The sequence below is a fragment of the Ranitomeya variabilis genome, chromosome 6, assembly GCF_051348905.1.
Source record: "Ranitomeya variabilis isolate aRanVar5 chromosome 6, aRanVar5.hap1, whole genome shotgun sequence".
NCBI classification, from domain to species: Eukaryota; Metazoa; Chordata; class Amphibia; order Anura; family Dendrobatidae; genus Ranitomeya; species Ranitomeya variabilis.
Window position 1 is genome coordinate 514,032,935 of NC_135237.1, and position 21,533 is coordinate 514,054,467.

General features: G+C 46.9%; 1 protein-coding gene across 1 annotated transcript in view; it reads right to left on the reverse strand.

Moving 5' to 3' along the window:
• Positions 1-1,355: 1,355 nt before the first annotated feature.
• Positions 1,356-21,533, reverse strand: part of LOC143783318 (neural-cadherin-like) — a 99,547-nt gene continuing 79,369 nt past the window's right edge. The window contains exon 34 of the mRNA XM_077271723.1: positions 1,356-1,962. Coding sequence (XP_077127838.1) covers positions 1,549-1,962 — 414 coding nt within the window. The 3' untranslated portion in view covers positions 1,356-1,548. The remainder of the gene's footprint in view (positions 1,963-21,533) is intronic.

Genomic DNA, 21,533 nt, shown 5'->3' on the forward strand with positions numbered 1-21,533 from the left:
TAACAAATATTACAATGCTCTTTTTCTTGCCGCTGCGTATAGAAATGATGTGTTAGCCTATGCTGCCCTCTGGTGTTCATATTAATAAATGCAGTGAACGTGAATATTTGTCACGTCAGCTAAAAAATTAACAGATTTTATATCAAGTTGTAAATTAATGTTTCTATTAAAAGTGACTATCTTGAGCACCTCACAGGATTTAAGAAAAGTATGTTATTGTGAAGTGAATTGTATTGTACACCTTAGCACAGATTTTTGTTTTCTTGTTTGTTTCCTCAGCAGTCTACAGTCTTCATAAAAAAAAAAATTGTACATTTTTGGTACTGAAGAGTTTCTATAAGTCTTTTATCTAGATAACTGCTGGGCAAAAATGTTCTAAATCCTCAAGTCTCTCTATGCTACCTATCACTTCTCTCACTGTTACCGATAGAAGAAGTTAGGAGATTGTATACAGATCTCCTTAGTTTGGAGATAGTGGAAAGTATCTACAGTTTCAGGGAGGGCAGCAAAAACCAGCTGCAGGAAAGGAGTAAAAGTATGAAGAGGAAGCAGGAGCAGGGTGGAAACTGTACTGATATATGAGCTAATGAAGATAGTAGATCCCTGGATATACACAGACCTCACATCCAACCTATATTACTGGGAGAGTCACTCCAAAAAGAGTATCTGAAAATGTTATCAGGCTACAAGGTGCATATTGAGGAGGCCTGAAAATGAATGAAGATTGCAGACTGAACTCATAGTGCAATTTTATTATCTATTTTTCTCAGTGTTTATAGCTTTTAAAGTGAACCTGTCAGGAAACTCATGCTGCACAATCGCAGCCAGGTATATTTTCTCTGAAACACACAGGCATTTCATTAGAAAAAATACTTTGAAGATCCCAGTGGCGCTGAAGGTGATTGACAGGTCTTTACCTCGCATGTACGTAGGGAGAGACCTGTCAACCACTAGCAGCGCTGGGAAGAGCCGGCCAAGGATGGAGCCAGACTAGTCTTGTCGCCAGCTATATTCCTCATTCAAGTCCTGATTTTCAAAGTAAATTTTCTTTGAAATGGAGCCTTTCAGAGAATAATATAAATGGCTGCCCGCAGTTTGGGCAGCATGAATCGCCTATAGTAGGTTTCCCTTAAACATTCATGCACATGTTAAAGACCACTGCACGAAGCCTAAAGATACATTGTTTTACCTGTTGGCCAATCTAGAAAGCAGTTTATAAAGACCCGTCCTGTCCTGCATTACACAGACACTACAAGGATGTGAATGGGCATGGTGTAATGCTGAATTTCTCCTGTGGTGGCGCTGCAGTAAAATGTAAGACTTATTCCCTGGCTTCCCCACAGATCACAGCGATCACTCGTGATTAGCTTATTGTCAGGGGATCCTTACGACAAGCAGGTTTCCCCTTTTACCTACGGACACAAGATAAATAAAGATACCCCCAGTCAACAACTTAATTCTAGCAGATTTATTATCGGTTCCATATATAAAACCCCTATGTTATCAATTCATTAAGCCTGGGGCTCTACAATATGCATCTACATGCAGCTAATCAGGGGTGTGTGACGGATAGTAGAGATCGCTAAGTCTGGCAAACTTTGGTCCCCATTCACCGAGGTCCCCGAAACTCAAGTCTTCATTGGTGCTAGAAGGATACAATGGACTCGGGCTCCCAAATATTGAGTAGCTGCCCTGTGCACAGTAGTTATGGAGAGTATCAGGAGGGAGGCACGTCCTAACGTTATCTGCTGCCCAAACAATATGGGCCACGTTCTCCTGGGTGCTGGAGAGGCAGCTCTCAGTATCTGATGTTTCTTCAGAATGGACTCTGGATCTGTCGACACGGAGCAGATGGTCAGGCTGGTGATAAAGCATTGATGTTCTGGGTTCAGCTGAGGTAGAACGGAGCTGATGGGTGTTTGCTTGTGTTGGATTTTTTAGTTTCAGGAGATCATAGTCGTTCTGAAAAGAGAAGTCAAATATGTACACTGATAAGGCAACATGTTCTTCATAGCTTCCTTAGAAAAGATTGTGTTTATTAGTGATGAGTGAACGTGCTCCGATAAGGTGTTATCCGCCATGCTCATGTGCTAACCGAGTGTCTTCGGCGTGCTCGGATAATATGTCCGAGTCCCCGCGGCTGCATGTCTTTCAACTGTTCGTCAGCTGCAACACACGCAGGGATTATCTAACAAACAGGGAATCCCGGCATGTGTTGCGTCTGTTGAACAGCAGCGAGACATGCAGCCGCGGGGACTCGGACATATTATCCGAGCACGCCGAAGACACTCGGTTACCACATGAGCATGGCGGATAACACTTTATCCATGTACGCTTACTCATCACTACTGTTTATATATACAGCTCTGGCAAAAATTAAGAGACCACCACATCAAAACCTCTGGAAATGTAATCAAGAGGATGATGGATAGTCACAAGCCATCAAACAAAGAAGAACTGCTTACATTTTTGCGCCAGAAGCAGTGTGAAAGACTAGTGGAAAGCATGCCAAGACGCATGAAAGCTGTGATTAAAGATCATGGTTATTCCACAAAGTATTCATTTCTGAACTCTTCCTGAGTTAAAACATTATTATTGTTGTTGTTGTTTCTAAATGATTATGAACTTGTTTTCTTTGCATTTTTTGAGGTCTGAAAGCACTGGGTTTTTTTCTATTTTGACCATTTTTCTTTGTCAGAAAAAAAAATACAAAATTCATTGCTTGGAAATTCGGAGACATATTGTCAGAAGTTTATAGACTGAAAGAACAATTTACATTTTACTAAAAAATATACCTATAAAGAGAAAAATCAGACAAACTGACTGATGAACAACTCATAGACCATTTAGTTTGGCAGTATGTGAAAGAAGAAAGGCAGAAGGAGACGTGAGAATTGCAGGTATCTGTCTCCCCTCAAAAGAACAAAGAGAAGCACGAAGAGTTCTCACCCGTGGAATGGCAAGCTTTAAGAGAGGGGGAATGTAAGGGTAAGAAGAGGAAGAAGAGCCCAAAGGAGATTGCTTTCCCTGCTCCTTACCTGGAACCACTTAGCCGGACAGCTGGGTTGTTGGGGGGAGGACTTTCTGCCCTGAACAGAGGAGACCAATTGACTGCTGGGGGCAAAGAGGTAAGAGGAAGGGGCGGTGGTCCAAAAGCTCGGGCAGGCAGAGGGCGAAAAAGCAGAGCGTGCCAGAGAGGGGACAGCGCGCCACAGAGAAAGCAATCTGCAGCGCCGCACTCCCCAAGAGAGTGCTCCCCGTGAGGGCACTGAGGCTGAGATACGAGCCATAGTGAAGGCTGGATGTGAGGGTGTGGACTCAGAAGCCTCCATGATCAGAGGAGACTTTCCCCCTGACTGTGCAGAGACGGTGACCCGAGCGCGCAGCCCCGGTGACCGCAGTGACAAGCCGAGACCCCTGAGTGTGACAAGTAAACTGCTCAGTGTGTGTAGCATTGCTACTGCAGAGAGACTGTCAGCTTAACATACAGAGAATCTGTGCAGCAGTGTGGTTGTTCTACTTCCTGCTTCCAGTTTCACCCTGAGAAGAGACTGCAAAGATTTAACCCCGGAGTTTCCAGGAGACAGAGGAGAGACTTCAGAGTCGACAAGTGCCGCTGTTTCTCGGCGCCTACGTTGGAGAAGATAACCCTACAAGCAAGTCCTCATCAGAAAGATAAGTGTTTTCTCAAGAAATTCAGTTTACTACTGTTACACTGTTTGACTGTCTGGGAACTTATGCTACTTTCCATATATTTGCACGGTTATATTATCAGTTTATATTCTACTGTTTTCTCCCTGCGAGGAGAACCTTATTCCTGTTAATAAACCCCTCAACAGTTGGTCTGTCTGTTCCGTGGTGACATACTCAACACCTGCATACTATTACGTCTGTTGAAGCCTACAATAGGCCCTGACATGTGCACAAAATAAGAACAAACTCATGGTGATGTTGGGGACTCAGATCCAGTCCCGGGGGGCCCCCAACAGTCCAGTACGGTGGTGTGCACGGCTCTCTGCCAGCTCCGTGAAACGTGGTCTTCTCTTTGCGTCTGGATCCGGGAGGTGCTCCTGGAAACTGTAAATCCTTTTCTCGGTATCTTCGTGGCTTCTCAAACTAGCACAGGACAGCCACCATTGCTACACCCGAAGAGTCTGTCCAATTTCACAAGTCCACTCTGTCCCAGGCTGTGGGTCCTCTTTTACAGCTACAAGCACGAAGTTCTCTGCACAAAGTTCTCTGCAGCAGCTCCAGCTCATGCACACTGTACAGGCTCCACCCCTCCCCTCAGCACGGTGCAGTTCATTCACACAGTCTATTGCAGGGGGGAGCAGAACATTCTATCACACCAGACAAGGGGGAGCTGTCTCTTAAAGTGGCAGCGTGTTCCTTACTGTCCATAACAGCACCACCCCCCTACATGCCTCCCTACTTAATGATGGTCGTTCTCGGCCATCACAGCATCAAGGTCACAGTGTAATGAAGGAACGTGCAATGCGAAAACAGCACCTATAGAGGAGGCAACAAAGTTGGAAAAACAAACAGAGTACACTGTTCTACGTATCAGACTGGTGGAACCCCTGCAGTAGACCTCAGATCTCCGGAGCACTTGGCTGTCAGGCAAGGCTTGACTATCTTCTAGAGCAACACTTGCTGGAGGAGTCATAGTGGGCTCTTCTAGGGTCTCGTCGTCGCGTGGCGGTAGTGATACATTCATGAGATTACCGTCTCTGTACAGCTGAGGACCCCCTACTGTGTCAGGGATGGTCCACCACTCATCATCGATTTCACCATCAGGCATGACAGATTCAGGAAGTGGAGTAGCACCTTCAGGCAGCAATGATGCAGAACAGACCTCAGACTGGCAGGGCCGCAGCATATTTCTGTGAAGTACTCTAGAGGCGGATGCCCCACTCTCAACCTGCACCTTGTAGACCGGACCGTCAGCATACACTTGCTCGATTACTCTGTAAGGCTGTACTTCCCATCTCTCACTTAGTTATCCCTTGGGGCATTTCTCTCTGACTAACATTTGGTCTCCGGGTTGGAGCGGTATCTCTTGAGTCGGTTTACGGCCCGTATGCTCTTTTTCCTGCAGCTGCTGACCCGCCAACAGCCATGTCGTTTGTAATCGTTGATGATGCTCTTTCACTCATAAAGTGACAGTTCGCTCCATCAGCTCCTCAGACTGTTCCAACTTCAGCTCAATGATCTCTCGTCCCGCTCTTCCAAGCAGCAGTAGATAGGGGGTATAACCTGTGTTGGAGTGGACCCGATTGTTGTTGGTTCAGACCTACTCTGGCAGGTAGTCTGGCCAACATGCCTTCTTATCCTCCTCCAATGTCCTCAGCATTTGAAGTGGGGTTCGGTTGAAACGTTCACATGCTCCGTTGCCTTGAGGATGGTAAGGGGTGGTCCGGGACTGCTCGATGCCATACATATGATACAGTTCTTCCATCACCTTGCCTTGGAAACATGCGCCTTGGTCGGAGTGGATGCGCTTTTGGCACCCATACACCCAGATGAAGTCTTGACAGATGGCTCGCGTCGCCGACTCCTCAGTCTGATCTCTAGTCAGGGTGACTACTGCGAACTTGGAGAAATGATCGGTCATCACCAAACAGTACTGTAGCTCCTGGGCCGAGTGTTCCACGAGGAGATAGACGATCATCAAGACCTCTAGCGGTTCCTTAATTTGTATGGTCTGGATGGGTGCCCTCTGTTCAGTACTCTTAATGAGGTCGCATGCTCGACATTGCCAGCAAACCTCTTCCTCCACAGACTCCAACCAGGGGCAATACACGTACCGCTGTACTGCTAGCAAGTCTTTGTGGGTCCGAAGTCTGCTCCAAATTCATGGGCTTCTTTAGCTACTTCTTGAACCATTCTTCCTGGGATGACCACCTGCCACCTTACTTCCATATCTTTTGGCTGTTGTCTCTTACAATATAGCACTGATTCTCACACTTCCAATCTATCCCACTGGTGTAAGACACTCTTCATTTCAGCGTCCAGATCATCCCTCTCTTGTTTGCCGGGCTTCCGCTTCTAAGTTACCCACCATTTCATCTGTCTCAGCCCTTCGCCTTCATCCTGAACACGTCCCCATTCCTCATTGGTTACCCCCTGGGACCGCAGTAGTGCGCAGGCCTCCCTACTTGACTGGGCCGCAACCACTGGGGGCTTATACTTACGAAAGTCTGAGGTTTCCTCCTCTTCGAGCTGTTCATCGAGATCCTCCACTGGAGTCTCCACAGTCACTCTTGACAGCCCGTCAGCATTTGTGTTTTCGGTAGCAGAGCGATAATGGATGGTAAAGTCAAACTTGGCTAGGCGAGCCACCCACCGTTGTTCTAAGGCCCCCAATTTAGCATTCTCAAGGTGGGCCAGAGGAATATTGTCTGTTCAAACTTGAATCTTAGTCCCTGTCAGGAAGCCCGCAAACTGGCATACCCGATGACACGGGACTTGCTGGCATACCCGATGACTCCCTCATGTCCACCCTGTATCTGAGAAAGTACTGCACCGAGTCCATGAAGGCTACCGTCTGTGTACAACAGGAACGGTTGATCGAAATCTGCGTAGGCCAAAATCACAGCTGAAGTAAGGGCATTCTTTATAGCCTGGAAGGCCTCGTCTTGTCTCTAGGCCCAAAGGATGCAATGGGTCTTCGGCACTATGGTGGTCCCCCTCAGCAGCTCATTCAGAGGACCCACCACCTTCACAAAGTCTTTGACAAACCAGCGGTAGTACCCGGTGAGCCCCAGAAAGGCCTGGAGTTCTCTCACTGTTCGGGGGACTGGCCACTTCTGAATAGAAGCCACTTTTTCTGGTGAGGGTAGAACTCCGTCTTGTGACACTATGTGGCCCAGGTACTCAATCTCTCTCTTGAAGAGGTTACACTTCTTTGGCTTCACCTTCAGGTTATGAGCCCGCAGTCTTCCGAGTACCTGTCCAAGCCGGGCAAGGTGTTCTTCGAATGAGGCTGAAAACACAATGCTGTCATCCAGATAAATTTTGAGGCTACCCTGATCTAAGTCCCTCAAACACTTTTCCATCAGCCATTGAAACGTGCCCGGAGCATTGGAGAGCCCGAAGGGCACCGGTTAAACTCAAACAGTCCCATAGGGAGGATGAAGGCGGTTTCTTCTTTGTCTTTCTCTGCCACAGCTACTTACCAGTATCCGCTTGCTAGGTCCAAGGTGGAGGAGTACTTGGCTTTCCCCAACACTGTCAAGGATTCCTCGATGCGGGGTAATGGATACGAGTCCCAAACGGTGCAGGCATTGAGTTTCCTGTAATCTACACAGAACCGTATGGTCTGATCCTTTTTCTTGACGAGCACCACCAGGGCGGCACAAGGGCTCTGACTACTCTGCACTACTCCTGAATCCAGCATCTGCCTCAGTAATGTCTTCACCTCTTGGTACATCTTGGGCGGGATCTGCCGATATCGTTCTCAAATTGGACGAGCTTCCCCAGTCAGGATCTCATGTGTGATGGCTTCAGTACAGCCGAAATCCTCGGCGTGACGGGCGAATGCAGCCTGATTTTCCCACAGCATAGCTTTTATCGCTTGCACACGCTCAGGGCCCAGAGCTTTCACATCCACTTCCATTTGATCAAGGATGACCCGTCCACTCCACCCCGGGGATGACATCTCTTCGGACCCTGCAGCAACTGCTAGGGTCCACGCCGCACCTTCCATCGGTGATAAAGACATCTCCTTCTGACTCACCACTTCACCCTTATGTACTGTAGGTACACCAGGGCCAGATCTGTCCCTCGTGGCAAGGCGACCTCTCCGGGGCCCACATTCAAAGCTCTTATGGGCATGTGTCCTCGCTAGACCACAGCTATCGTATGAGCTATCATGACTTCTTGGTCCACGCCTCCGCCTACCACAGGCTGAACAATCCATCATGGTTGCGATGGGTCCCCACTGGAAGGTGTAATATGGTTTCTCGCTTGGGAAGCAGGATTACGGCTCTTTACCAGGAGCCCTGATGACCCCTACTGTCTGATAAAATGGCACACTATTCTGCATCCCACAGATGCGGATCAGTCGTTGAAGGGCTAGAACACCCTCAAATTCAGCACGCAGGATGGGACACCCAGCAATCAAGTGTTCGATATGATACAGAGCGGCCTCTCTCCTCGCCTCCCCCGCAGAGTGCTGCACTACTGCGGGGGTTGGCAGTTTAACAGCGGCTTCCGCTGGCCTTGAGCGTAATTCCGACAGTCTCTGGCAAGGTGCCCCAGCCCTCCATATTCCCAGCATTGAATGCCTCCTCCTCGCCGGGGGGCACCTCGAGCCTGTCCTCGTGCCTCTGATGCCTGACGGGAGGAGGCTTGCTCCCACTGATCCCTTATTAGTCGGGCCGAAGAATAGTTGTCTGAGTACGATGGGTCAGACTGTTGTAGTTTCCCCACTCTTCGCTCCATCTGGGTCAGTTTCTCTTGCACGTTGACAAGGGACCACTGCAAGTCTTGTACAATCTGGAACAGCACCTCCTGATGGTTTGGGTCCCCTCTGGTATTGGCGCCCTGGACACGCATCATCCCAGACACGTAGCTTTCTTCTTTACTTCCTGCCACTGTTTCTGCCAGGATATGACGAAATGTGAGAGCCGGATCGGCCCGAACCCATTCTGACAGTGTTCGCCTCAATGTCTGTGCATATGTGCTGTGGAGTCCCAGAATGAATTGCTCCTGAAGTATCCGAACTTTAGAAACCATGCCACCAAGTCCATCTGACTCCTTTCGCTGCACCTGCGCTAAGACTTCTTGCAGTGCTGTCGCATACTGAGAAATTCCTTCTTCCCACTGCAGCCTGGAGAAAAATTTGTCGCGAAGGTGTCCTGCGCTAACAGTCTCGCCGCAGATCTCTTCCAGGAACTTCACTAGCTCCTTCAGGGTACTACGGGTGAGTTCTGGTTGTAGGCAGACGTTTCTATGGGCTTTTCCCTCTAGGGCAGTTAAAGCGATGTCCACTTCAAGGTCTGTGCTGATGTTATAAATCTTCAGGGTGCTTTGCAGCTGGGACACCCAGTCGGACAGTGGCATATTATTACCGTCAAACTTTGGTAGCACACTAAATATTGTGCCCATAGGGAGTGTCCTTGCAGGGGTTCCACCAATGCCCACAGCATCTCCATTAACATTAGCATTCCCGCCATTGCTGTCTCCATCTTGGTGACAGTACCCTGCTCGCAGCGCCACTTGAATCGATGGCTGGGGAACCACCAAGGTGCAGGGAGACTACCATACACAAGATGAGGTGCAAACAACAAAGGGTAAATTTATTGGAAGGCAAGGAATGAAGTGGATGAGGAAGGTGCAAACGGGGGTGTGCAATGGCAAAAGATAATTTACAAGAGTTGTATTCTTTAGCTGGGCCGTCAAATAGCACAGTGCTCCAACTATTACAGAATCAATATACGTCACTCAAGCAAATGCAAACAATGAACAAAGAATGATGCTACTCTACATATAGCCTCCTTGGCCTTTACTAAGCAGGCCACATGGCTGCCATGTTCTGTCTGCTGAAGCCTACACTAGGCCCTGACATGTGCACAAAATAGGAACAAACGGTGATGTTGGGGACTCAGATCCAGTCCCGGGGGGCCCCCGACAGTCCAGTACGGTGGTGCGCATGGCCCTCTGCCAGCTCCGTGAAACATGGTCTTCTCCTTGCTTCTGGATCCGGGAGGTGCGCCTGGAAACTGTAAATCCCTTTCTTGGTATCTTCGCGGCTTCTCAAACTAGCACAGGACAGCCACCATTGCTACGCCCGAAGAGTCTGTCCAATTTCACGAGTCCACTCTGTCCCAGGCTGTGGGTCCTCTTTTACAGTTACAAGCACAAAAGTTCTCCGCACAAAGGTCTCTGCAGCAGCTCCAGCTCACACACACTGTCCAGGCTCCACCCCCTCCCCCCAGTACGTTGCAGTTCATTCACACAGTCTATTGGGGGTGGGGGGGAGCAGAACATTCCATCACACCAGACAAGGGGGTGCTGTCTCTTAAAGTGGCAGCGTGTTTCTTACTGTCCATAACAGCACCACCCCCCTACAACTGCACAAGATGCATTTTGCTGCATGCGTTAGAAACTCTTCCCAATTATTTGGTTTTAAAGGGATTCCCAGTGAGATCTATGTCTGGCCCATAGCCTGGAACAGCTACTTTACATATAAAAAAATATGGATTTCTCTGGAAAAATACATCAGATCACAGATACTAACCGTATCATTTTATTCAACTTCCTATGACCTACATGGCCTTATAAGGAGAGTGAATCCTACTGACAGATTCCCATTAAAATCATACTGCTTTTCAGCATCATGGTGGATAGAGTTTTGGACGCATGCCACAAAACACACCTTATGCAATCTTCCTAGGAAGGGTCTGACCAATGCAAGTAAACGTGATTGTTCAGATGAAAATTTTTACACATGACCGATGGTCTGAGTGTAAAAAGAAATATATATGTTGCATATATGTTTTTTTGGATGAGATTCGTCCATTATGAGTCAATATGTAGCATACGGGTTACCATCCATATATTTTGCGTGTTTCACACATCCATTACAATTATTCACATAGAAAACTGTATTCGATCTCTTATTCATTAAATTGTTTGAGTAAAAACTGTGTGCCATACATATGTAAAAACAGACATGTGGATAACACACAGATGTAAAAGAAACAGACATAGGGCTAACACACGGACATAAAAAAAGGACACAGGGCTAACACATGGACGTAAAAAAAATGGACATATGGCTAACACACGGACGTAAAAACATGGACATATGGCTAACACACGGACGTAAAAAAAAAAAACGGACACATGGATTCAGGTACAGACTGGGGCTGAAATTCAGTCCTGGCGTTTGAAATCACACAGGCCCATGCTGTTCCCATCACCATGAACCAGATGGGATATATCACTAATATTACCCTGGATGGAGGAAAGGAAGATTTTCTACAAAGCCAATATTTCTAATGATACCAGAGGCCTGCAGGAATAAGTGACGGAGTCAGCAACTTTGTGCTCCGTCACAACTCTTAACAGTATGGATGTCTTGAGAACACCGATTCTGTTAACAACATAGCAGACAAGGCGGCCCATGACCAGACAGGCCCTTCTGGCATTTGCCAGATGGCCAGTCCGGCCCTGCATGGATTGCATAAATGCAGGCAGATGAAAAATCATCTGTTTTTTTTCTGAATGAAAAGTTGACAATTTTGCATGAGGCAGTGGACTTCAGGTACAGGGGAAAGAGTGATGTTATTTATTGTGATAGATAGATCGAGTAGGGAAGATAGGTGGGTTGGAGGAAAGGTGATGAATTTAGTTTTGTCTACGTTGAAACTTATGAAGCCAGAGAAGTAGGAAGATATGACCGATAGACACTCCGGGACTCTGGACAGCAGAGCGGTGACGCCTTGGCCAGAGAGGTAGATCTGAGTGTCATCAGCGTAAAGATGGTACTGGTAGCCATGGGACTTTATGAGTTGTCCTAGGACAAAGGTATAGATGGAGAAGAGTAGGGTTCCCAAGACAGCCTTGAAGGACTCTGACAAAGAGAGGATGGGAAGAAGACGTAGTCTGGGAGTGCGAGATGCTAAATGTGCAATTAGAGAGTTATGAGGAGATCCAGAAGAGAGCGAGGTCTGTGATACCGAGCAGAGAAAGGATCTGCAGTAGGAGGGAGTGGTCGACTGTGTCAAAGGCAGAGGACAGCTCTAGAAGGAGGAGAATAGAGATATTTCTGATTGCTTTGGCATTAAATAAGTAGTTGGTAATTTTGGTTAAGGCAGTTTTGGTGAAATGGTGGGGGCAGAAGCTGGATAGAAGGTTGTCAAGAGTAGGTTAGATGAGAGGTGGGAGGAAAGTACGGTGTGGACGTGCTTTTCGAGGAATTTGGAGTGGTGATGTCAATAAGATTACCACAGGTCACGGTAACCTCTCTGTGATTAGTCAACTGTGAACTGCCGTGAACTCTCTAAGGTTACAGTAGTTCACAGATGGCTGGCTCACATGCAGATGTGGGTGAGCTTGCCATTTGTGAACTGCGGTATCCTTCGGGAGTTTACAGCAAAGTGAGAACCGTCAGCTATGACCTACGGTAACCTTAATGATGTCACCACTTGTCACTGCCGATGGTTCTTACACAACTCTTATTGTGGTGAAAGGTCACGTTACTGATGTCACTGCTCATCACAGCCTTCGGATGTAGCAGATTTGGGGATCGTCGTAGGACATCGATCCGGATTATGGCAGACCCTGTGGATTACTTTTTTGTAATAAATAGGAAAAAGAGGGCAATTGTAGGGGAGTGCTTTTTACAAATAAAGGTCTTTTGTGTGTGTTTATTTCTTTTGACTACGGGTTAGTAATACCTGGGCTTGATGTCAGTGGACATTACAAAGCTGACATCGACCCCAAAACATTACTCCTATTGAGACTGCACCAGGCAATCGGGAAGAGCCAAGGCTAAGTACCATTTCTTGATGCGCCATTTCTGGGGTGACTGACGGCTGGTCTTATTAGGCTGGGAAGGGGACAATATTGATGGACCTACCCAGCCTATTAATATCAGCCCGCAGCTGTCTGCTTTCCCTTAGCTGGTTATTAAAAATAGGGGGAACCCCACATCATTTTTTAGGGTCCCACTATTTTTAATAACCAGCAAAGGCAAATAGACAGCTGGGGCTGATATTAATAGGCTGGGAAGGTCCATGGATATTGTTCCCTTCCCAGACTAATAACAACAGCTATCTGCTTTCTCTTTTTTTACACCAATTTCTTAAAAGCTGCTGGATAAGCTCCACAGAGCTTATTAAATATCTGACGTTATCTCTCTCTCTCTATCATCTATGTTCTTCATCACTATCTATCTCTATCTGTGAACATCTTTAATACATAACACTTTAATTTGTATGCTACATGTCATTCCTTACGTATCACGCAGACAGCACACAGCACACGGACAATTGGATATGGACAGCACACGGATGTAACACATGTAAGGAGGTGACCAGTTTCATCACGTGCCTTCCCTCCCTTGGACACTGTGCACATATATCATGTGCCGCACCTTGAAGTTTATTGATGTTCATTAATGTGAATGTATTTGTTATGTGTCATGTACTGTAATGTGGATGTCTGTAATATGTGTTCTGTATAAAATTAGGGCTAGGATAGGATCTTAGGTAGTATAGGACTGTAGGGGGATTAGAACAGTGGGGGCATCATAGAATAGTTGTTGGCATAGGGGTTTAGCAGTTGGGAGGAGCTATAGGGCAGTGCGGTGCAGAGCAAGGGGATATAGGACAGACACTTCCTGGTTAGGGAGCTGAGCCCGGCAGACTTACCCAGGGCAAGGTGTATGCAACAGTGAGATCAGACAGTCCGACAGCCATGGGGATAGAGCTGCTACGGCAGGAAAGGGGGCCTAGACTGGGAGTCATGCAGGCAGTCACCAGCAAGAATAGAGACCAACCCAAAGAGGATCTGGGGTCTCCGACCGGGGCAAGTAGAGCTGAGATGGTGAACCTGGCACTTATCCTACTGAAGCCGGACCTGGGACTGGTAGGTAGCTGGTGGGCCTGGAGCACGGATGGGACAAAGATTGTCCAGAAGTGAGACAGGGGCTGCACAAAGAGAGAAAGAACAGAGGCTGCCCGGAAGGCAGGGAAAGTGCAGGAAATGTTGCTTTGTGTAAACTGTGCTGCCTGTGTGATGGATGCACTGCTGTTCAGTAAAGTTAAACCGTTGGAAATAGACCTCGACTCTAGAGTTATTTGTGGAGCTCATGAATGCGGAGCCGGAGTGACAAGAGCTGAGGGGACTCTGACAGTAAACGTGAGTGTGTTGCTGCGAACGCTGCACATGCAGCAGAAGGAACTTTGTATTTTATCTGTGGGGCGCCAGGGTGTGGGAACACTACAACCCGTTGCCACAACTACCACCCTGGCCGCCTTACACATGTACACACGGATGACACACAGACCACAGATCTCACCAGTGCTGGTTTTTCGAGTACTGGAAACACCAGGACGTGTGAATGAGGCCTTAGTAAGATAATAATAATAATAATCTTTATTTATATAGCGCCAACATATTCCACAGCGCTTTACAGTTTAACAGTTTCAAACACAACAGTCATAAATAACAACATTAACAATACAATAATTAAAGCAAAATAAGATGAGATGACCCTGCTTGTGAGAGCTTACAATCTACAATGAGGTGGGGGAGATACAAAGTACAGGTGTGTATTTACAATGATGGTCCAGCCATCTTCAGGAGATGGGGGATAGATGGAAGTAGTGAATGGGATACACACACACAAGCCTAAAATGACTTTGATTAGGGAACGTGATAGGCCGCTCTGAACAAATGTGTTTTGAGGGAGCTCCTAAAACTATTCAAATTGTGGATGGTCCTAATATCTTGGGGTAGAGCATTCCAGAGGATTGGGGCAGTACGGGAGAAGTCTTGGAGTCGGAAGTGGGAGGTACGGATTAGTGCAGAGATTAGTCGAAAGTCATTTGCAGAGCGCAGTGGTCAATTAGGCCGATAGACAGAAATGAGGGAGGAGATGTAAGGGGGAGCCGCACTGTGCAGAGCTTTGTGGGTGAGAACAAGTACTTTGAATTGTATCCTGTAATGAATGGGCAGCCAGTGTAATGACTGGCAAAGAGCGGACACGTCTGAATACCAATTAGCTAGATGGATAACCATAGCTGCTGCATTAAGGATAGACTGGAGAAGGGAAAGTCAAGTAAGGGGGAGGCCAATTAATAGAGCATTACAGTAGTCCAGGCGGGAGTAGATCAGGGCGACAGTGAGGGTTTTTGTTGTTTCCATGGTGAGAAAAGGGTGGATTCTAGAGATGATCTTTAGGTGTAAGCGGAAAGAGTGGGCAAGAGATTGTATATGGGATGTGAAGGAGAGATCGGAGTCAAACATAACACCCAGACAGCGCGCCTGCTGCCAGGGTGTTATCATGGTGTCTCCCACCGGGAGGGAAATGTCAGATTTAGGGAGGTTAGTAGATGGTGGGAGCAGAAGAAGTTCAGTTTTGGAGAGGTTGAGTTTCAGATAGAGAGTGGACATGGTGTTGGAGACTGCTGACAGACAGTCACTGGCGTTCTGTAGTACAGCGGGGGTAAGGTCAGGGGATGACATGTATAGTTGTGTGTCATCTGCATAAAGATGGTACTGAAAGCCAAATCTGCTGATGGTCTGTCCAATTGGGGCTGTGTAGAGGGAGAAGAGAAGTGGGCCAAAGACTGAGCCCTGAGGTACCCCAACAGTGAGAGGAAGAGGAGATGAAGTGGAGCCAGCAAACAAAACACTGAAGGAGCGGTCAGAAAGATAGGAAGAGAACCAGGAAAGAGAAGTGTCCTTAATGCCTAGTGACTGGAGCCTAGAGAGTAGGGAGGGTGGTCAACAGTGTTCAAAGCTGCAGAAAGGTCGAGAAGAATGAGCAGTGAGTGGTCACCATTACATTTTGCTGTCAGAAGGTCGTTGGTCACCTTGATGAGTGCCATTTCTGTCGAATGTAGGGGGCGGAAGCCGGGCTAAGATCATGCCAAGGCAACATCACAAGTGTGACGTCCTATGTGTATCCAGATTCGTGTGTTTGGGCAAAGCACTGTTTTCATGAAATATAATGAGTCTATGTCAGTGTCTGCCAGCAGTTATTTCTCATGTCCCTGCACGCGCTCTCTTATTCATAGTTGCAATGCGCTCACCTGCTCACTTACATCATGCAACTCAGATCTGGTTCACTGTCAAGGGATAGAGTCACAGCAAAAGCATGACAAATGGCTGCCTGCAGAGACCGGCAAGCTGGAATTTTCTGCAGCTATTTTGGCAAAAGTGCTACCCTGTAATATAAAATAAAGCCATTTTGAAGTAGAATAATGCAGATGTTTAGAACTGAAATACAGTGGCATGTAAAAGTCTGGATACCCCTAGTCAAAATTACTGTCAGTGAACAGTTAAGCAAGATGAGGATGAAATGATCCCTAAAGGCCTAAAGTTAAAGATGACACATTTCCTTTGTATTTTAGGCAAACAGAAATATATATTTAATCTTTTACATTTTAAAAATTGCAAAAAGGCAAATGGGCCGATGCATGACTAGTAGCACCCTCTTTTGCAAGTGGAGCGCCCCCACGTAAGGGCAATGGGGTACTCGGTACCAGGTCCTTCGGTTCTCGGTGGGGATGTCACGGTGGCTGACCCGGTCCGTGGCCCTTTGAGAGGAGTCCAATAAAAGGAAGAGTTTCTATGGGAATAGTGTTCGTGACGCCACCTGTGGTATTCGGTCAGGGTGACTGACGCTGCTTAGGGGTCCACTGGGGATGATGTGATGGCAGCTAGATGGTATACCTTCCCACAGGTGAAGTGTATCCCCAAGGCTTCCCAGAGTGTAGATGGTGAATGGTGTGAGGCGCAGCGAATAACAAGGACACCAGGTTGCAGTCACTTTACCTTTACTGAAGGCTTCAGTCTCCACAGTCCAGAGTACAGATCACAGGGCAGGCAGAGTCCGGCCGGTCTGAAGGCAAATCCAGAGTCCCCCTTATCCAGGTGGAATTCAATAGCCTTCCTCTAGCGCCTGGGTGTTGTAGTACCTCCCTGCTGAGCTTCTCGGTAAGGTCCTCACAACTATTCTGGATGTTAAGTCTCTTTCTCTCTGTCCCCCTGATGGATAGGATAGGACAAACCCGTATGACTGATGGCCTGAGGCATTTTACAGGGACTCTATCACGCCCCGGCCCCCACAAGTTGCCACCGTGCCTCCTGGGTATAAGGCCGGGCAGCCAATGTGGAATTAACTGTCCTGCCAGTCTCTGAAGTAAAGCGTAGAGATCCTTACTCCCTCGGTGTTCTGGCTACCAGATTACTGCGCCTCAGAAGGAGGCAGCCTTTCACAGGACAGAACTTTTGGTTTCCTCTCCTTTTTGCTATTACTTCGTTTCTCACTCGCTGCAACGCAAATCCATTCAATGTCTCTTTCTTTGGATGCTGCCGCACGTGGGGCAGGCGCAGCTCCATGGACCCTCGTCCTCCTCAGACCGCAGTCTGGATCTGACTGGACTTGCTCCAGCCAGCTTCTCCTGCTTTCTGCCTCCTGACTCTGACTGACTACCTATCCAAACCACCAGTTTTACCTAACTGTGAGGAGTGCCCTAATAGATAGGAGCATAGCTCCCCCTGGCGGCCTGGAGTGTGAAGTGTGTTGTGTGGTTTGTGATACCTGGTAAAGAGATCTTTATTGCCTTCAGACATAATATCACTCTCCCTGGTGGAAGAACGACATTACTGCAACGACCATAGTAACATAGTAACATAGTAAGGCCGAAAAAAGACATTTGTCCATCCAGTTCAGCCTATATTCCATCATAATAAATCCCCAGATCTACGTCCTTCTACAGAACCTAATAACTGTATGATACAATATTGTTCTGCTCCAGGAAGACATCCAGGCCTCTCTTGAACCCCTCGACTGAGTTCGCCATCACCACCTCCTCAGGCAAGCAATTTCCAGATTCTCACTGCCCTAACAGTAAAGAATCCTCTTCTATGTTGGTGGAAAAACCTTCTCTCCTCCAGACGCAAAGAATGCCCCCTTGTGCCCGTCACCTTCCTTGGTATAAACAGATCCTCAGCGAGATATTTGTATTGTCCCCTTATATACTTATACATGGTTATTAGATCGCCCCTCAGTCGTCTTTTTTCTAGACTAAATAATCCTAATTTCGCTAATCTATCTGGGTATTGTAGTTCTCCCATCCCCTTTATTAATTTTGTTGCCTTCCTTTGTACTCTCTCTAGTTCCATTATATCCTTCCTGAGCACCGGTGCCCAAAACTGGACACAGTACTCCATGTGCGGTCTAACTAGGGATTTGTACAGAGGCAGTATAATGCTCTCATCATGTGTATCCAGACCTCTTAATGCACCCCATGATCCTGTTTGCCTTGGCAGCTGCTGCCTGGCACTGGCTGCTCCAAGTAAGTTTATCATTAACTAGGATCCCCAAGTCCTTCTCTCTGTCAGATTTACCCAGTGGTTTCCCGTTCAGTGTGTAATGGTGATATTGATTCCTTCTTCCCATGTGTATAACCTTACATTTATCATTGTTAAACCTCATCTGCCACCTTTCAGCCCAAGTTTCCAACTTATCCAGATCCATCTGTAGCAGAATTATTATTATTATTATTATTACTTATTGTTATAGCGCCATTTATTCCATGGCGCTTTACATGTGAGGAGGGGTATACATAATTAAAACAAATACAATAATCTTAAACAATACAAGTCATAACTAGTGTTGAGCGATACCGTCCGATACTTGAAAGTATCGGTATCGGAAAGTATCGGCCGATACCGGCAAAGTATCGGATCCAATCCGATACCGATACCCGATACCAATACAAGTCAATGGGACTCAAGTATCGGACGGTATTCCTGATGGTTCCCAGGGTCTGAAGGAGAGGAAACTCTCCTTCAGGCCCTGGGAACCATATTAATGTGTAAAATAAAGAATTAAAATAAAAAATATCGCTATACTCACCTGTCCGACGCAGCCGGGACCTCAGCGAGGGAACCGGCAGCGTTGTTTGTTTAAAATTTGCGCTTTTACTTGGTTACGTGAAGTCCCGGCTTGTGATTGGTCTGGGCGGCCATGTTGCCGGGACGCGGACCAATCACAGCAAGCCGTGACGAAATTACGTCACGGCTTGCTGTGATTGGTTAATGGCGGCCATGTTGCCGGGACGCGGACCAATCACAAGCCGTGACGTCACGGGAGGCTGGACATGCGCGTATTTTGAAAAGCGCGCGTGTCCAGCCTCCAGTGACGTCCCGGCTTGTGATTGGTTAATGGCGGCCATGTTGCCGGGACGTCACTGGAGGCTGGACACGCGCGCTTTTCAAAATACGCGCATGTCCAGCCTCCCGTGACGTCCCGGCTTGTGATTGGTTAATGGCGGCCATGTTGCCGGGACGTCACTGGAGGCTGGACACGCGCGCTTTTCAAAATACGCGCATGTCCAGCCTCCCGTGACGTCCCGGCTTGTGATTGGTTAATGGCGGCCATGTTGCCGGGACGTCACTGGAGGCTGGACACGCGCGCTTTTCAAAATACGCGCATGTCCAGCCTCCCGTGACGTCCCGGCTTGTGATTGGTTAATGGCGGTCATGTTGCCGGGACGTCACTGGAGGCTGGACACGCGCGCTTTTCAAAATACGCGCATGTCCAGCCTCCCGTGACGTCACGGCTTGTGATTGGTTAATGGCGGCCATGTTGCCGGGACGCGGACCAATCACAGCAAGCCGTGACGTAATTTCGTCACGGCTTGCTGTGATTGGTCCGCGTCCCGGCAACATGGCCGCCCTGACCAATCACAAGCCGGGACTTCACGTAACCAAGTAAAAGCGCGAAATTTAAACAAACAACGCTGCCGGTTCCCTCGCTGAGGTCCCGGCTGCGTCGGACAGGTGAGTATAGCGATATTTTTTATTTTAATTCTCTTTTTTACACATTATTACATTAATGTTGTTGCGATACCCGATACCCGATACCACAAAAGTATCGGATCTCGGTATCGGAAATTCCGATACAGCAAGTATCGGCCGATACCCGATACTTGCAGTATCGGAATGCTCAACACTAGTCATAACTGGTACAAGAGGAGAGAGGACCCTGCCCGCGAAGGCTCACAATCTACAAGGGATGGGTGAGAATACAGTAGGCGAGGGTAGAGCTGGTCATGCAGCAGTTTGGTCAATCGGTGGTTACTGCAGGTTGTAGGCTTGTCTGCCATATGCCCAAACAGTGGTTTACCCAGAATACTATCTTCTCTTGTATTAACTGCTTTACATAGTTTTCTATCATCTGCAAATATCAATATTTTACTGTTAAACCTTCTACCAGATCATTAATGAATATGTTGAAGAGAACAGGTCCCAATACCGACCCCTGCGGTACCCCACTGGTCACAGCGACCCAGTTAGAGACTATACCATTTATAACCACCCTCTGCTTTCTATCACTAAGCCAGTTACTAACCCATTTACACACATTTTCCCCCAGACCAAGCATTCTCATTTTGTGTACCAACCTCTTGTGCGGCACAGTATCAAACGCTTTGGAAAAATCGAGATATACCACGTCCAATGACTCACCGTGGTCCAGCTTACCTCTTCATAAAAACTGATTAGATTGGTTTGACAGGAGCGATTTCTCATAAACCCATGCTGATATGGAGTTAAACAGTTATTCTCATTGAGATAATCCAGAATAACATCCTTCAGAAACCCTTCAAATATTTTACCAACAGTAGAGGTTAGACTTACTGGCCTATAATTTCCAGGCTCACTTTTAGAGCCCTTTTTGAATTATTGGCACCACATTTGCTATGCGCCAGTCCTGCGGAACAGACCCCGTTGCTATAGAGTCCCTAAAAAAGAGAAATAATGGTTTATCTATTACATTACTTAGTTCTCTTAGTACTCGTGGGTGTATGCCATCCGGACCCAGAGATTTATCTATTTTAATCTTATTTAGCCGGTTTCGCACCTCTTCTTGGGTTAGATTGGTGACCCTTAATATAGGGTTTTCATTGTTTCTTGGGATTTCACCTAGCATTTAATTTTCCACCGTGAATACCGTGGAGAAGAAGGTGTTTAATATGTTAGCCTTTTCCTCGTCATCTACAACCATTCTTTCCTCACTATTTTTTAAGGGGCCTACATTTTCAGTTTTTATTCTTTTACTATTGATATAGTTGAAGAACAGTTTGGGATTAGTTTTACTCTCCTTAGCAATGTGCTTCTCTGTTTCCTTTTTGGCAGCTTTAATTAGTTTTTTAGATAAAGTATTTTTCTCCCTATAGTTTTTTAGAGCTTCAATGGTGCCATCCTGCTTTAGTAGTGCAAATGCTTTCTTTTTACTGTTAATTGCCTGTCTTACTTCTTTGTTTAGCCACATTGGGTTTTTCCTATTTCTAGTCCTTTTATTCACACAAGGTATAAACCGCTTACAGTGCCTATTTAGGATGTTCTTAAACATTTTCCATTTATTATCTGTATTCTTATTTCTGAGGATATTGTCCCAGTTTACCAGATTAAGGGCATCTCTAAGCTGGTCAAACTTTGCCTTCCTAAAGTTCAGTGTTTTTGTGACTCCCTGACAAGTCCCCCTAGTGAAAGACAGGTGAAACTGTACAATATTGTGGTCGCTATTTCCTAGATGCCCGACCACCTGCAGATTTGTTATTCTGTAAGGTCTATTAGATAGTATTAGGTCTAAAAGTGCTGCTCCTCTGGTTGGATTCTGCACCAATTGTGAAAGATAATTTTTCTTGGTTATTAGCAGAAACTTGTTGCCTTTATGGGTTTCACAGGTTTCTGTTTCCCAGTTAATATCCGAGTAGTTAAAGTCCCCCATAACCAGGACCTCATTATGGGTTGCAGCTTCATCTATCTGCTTTAGAAGTAGA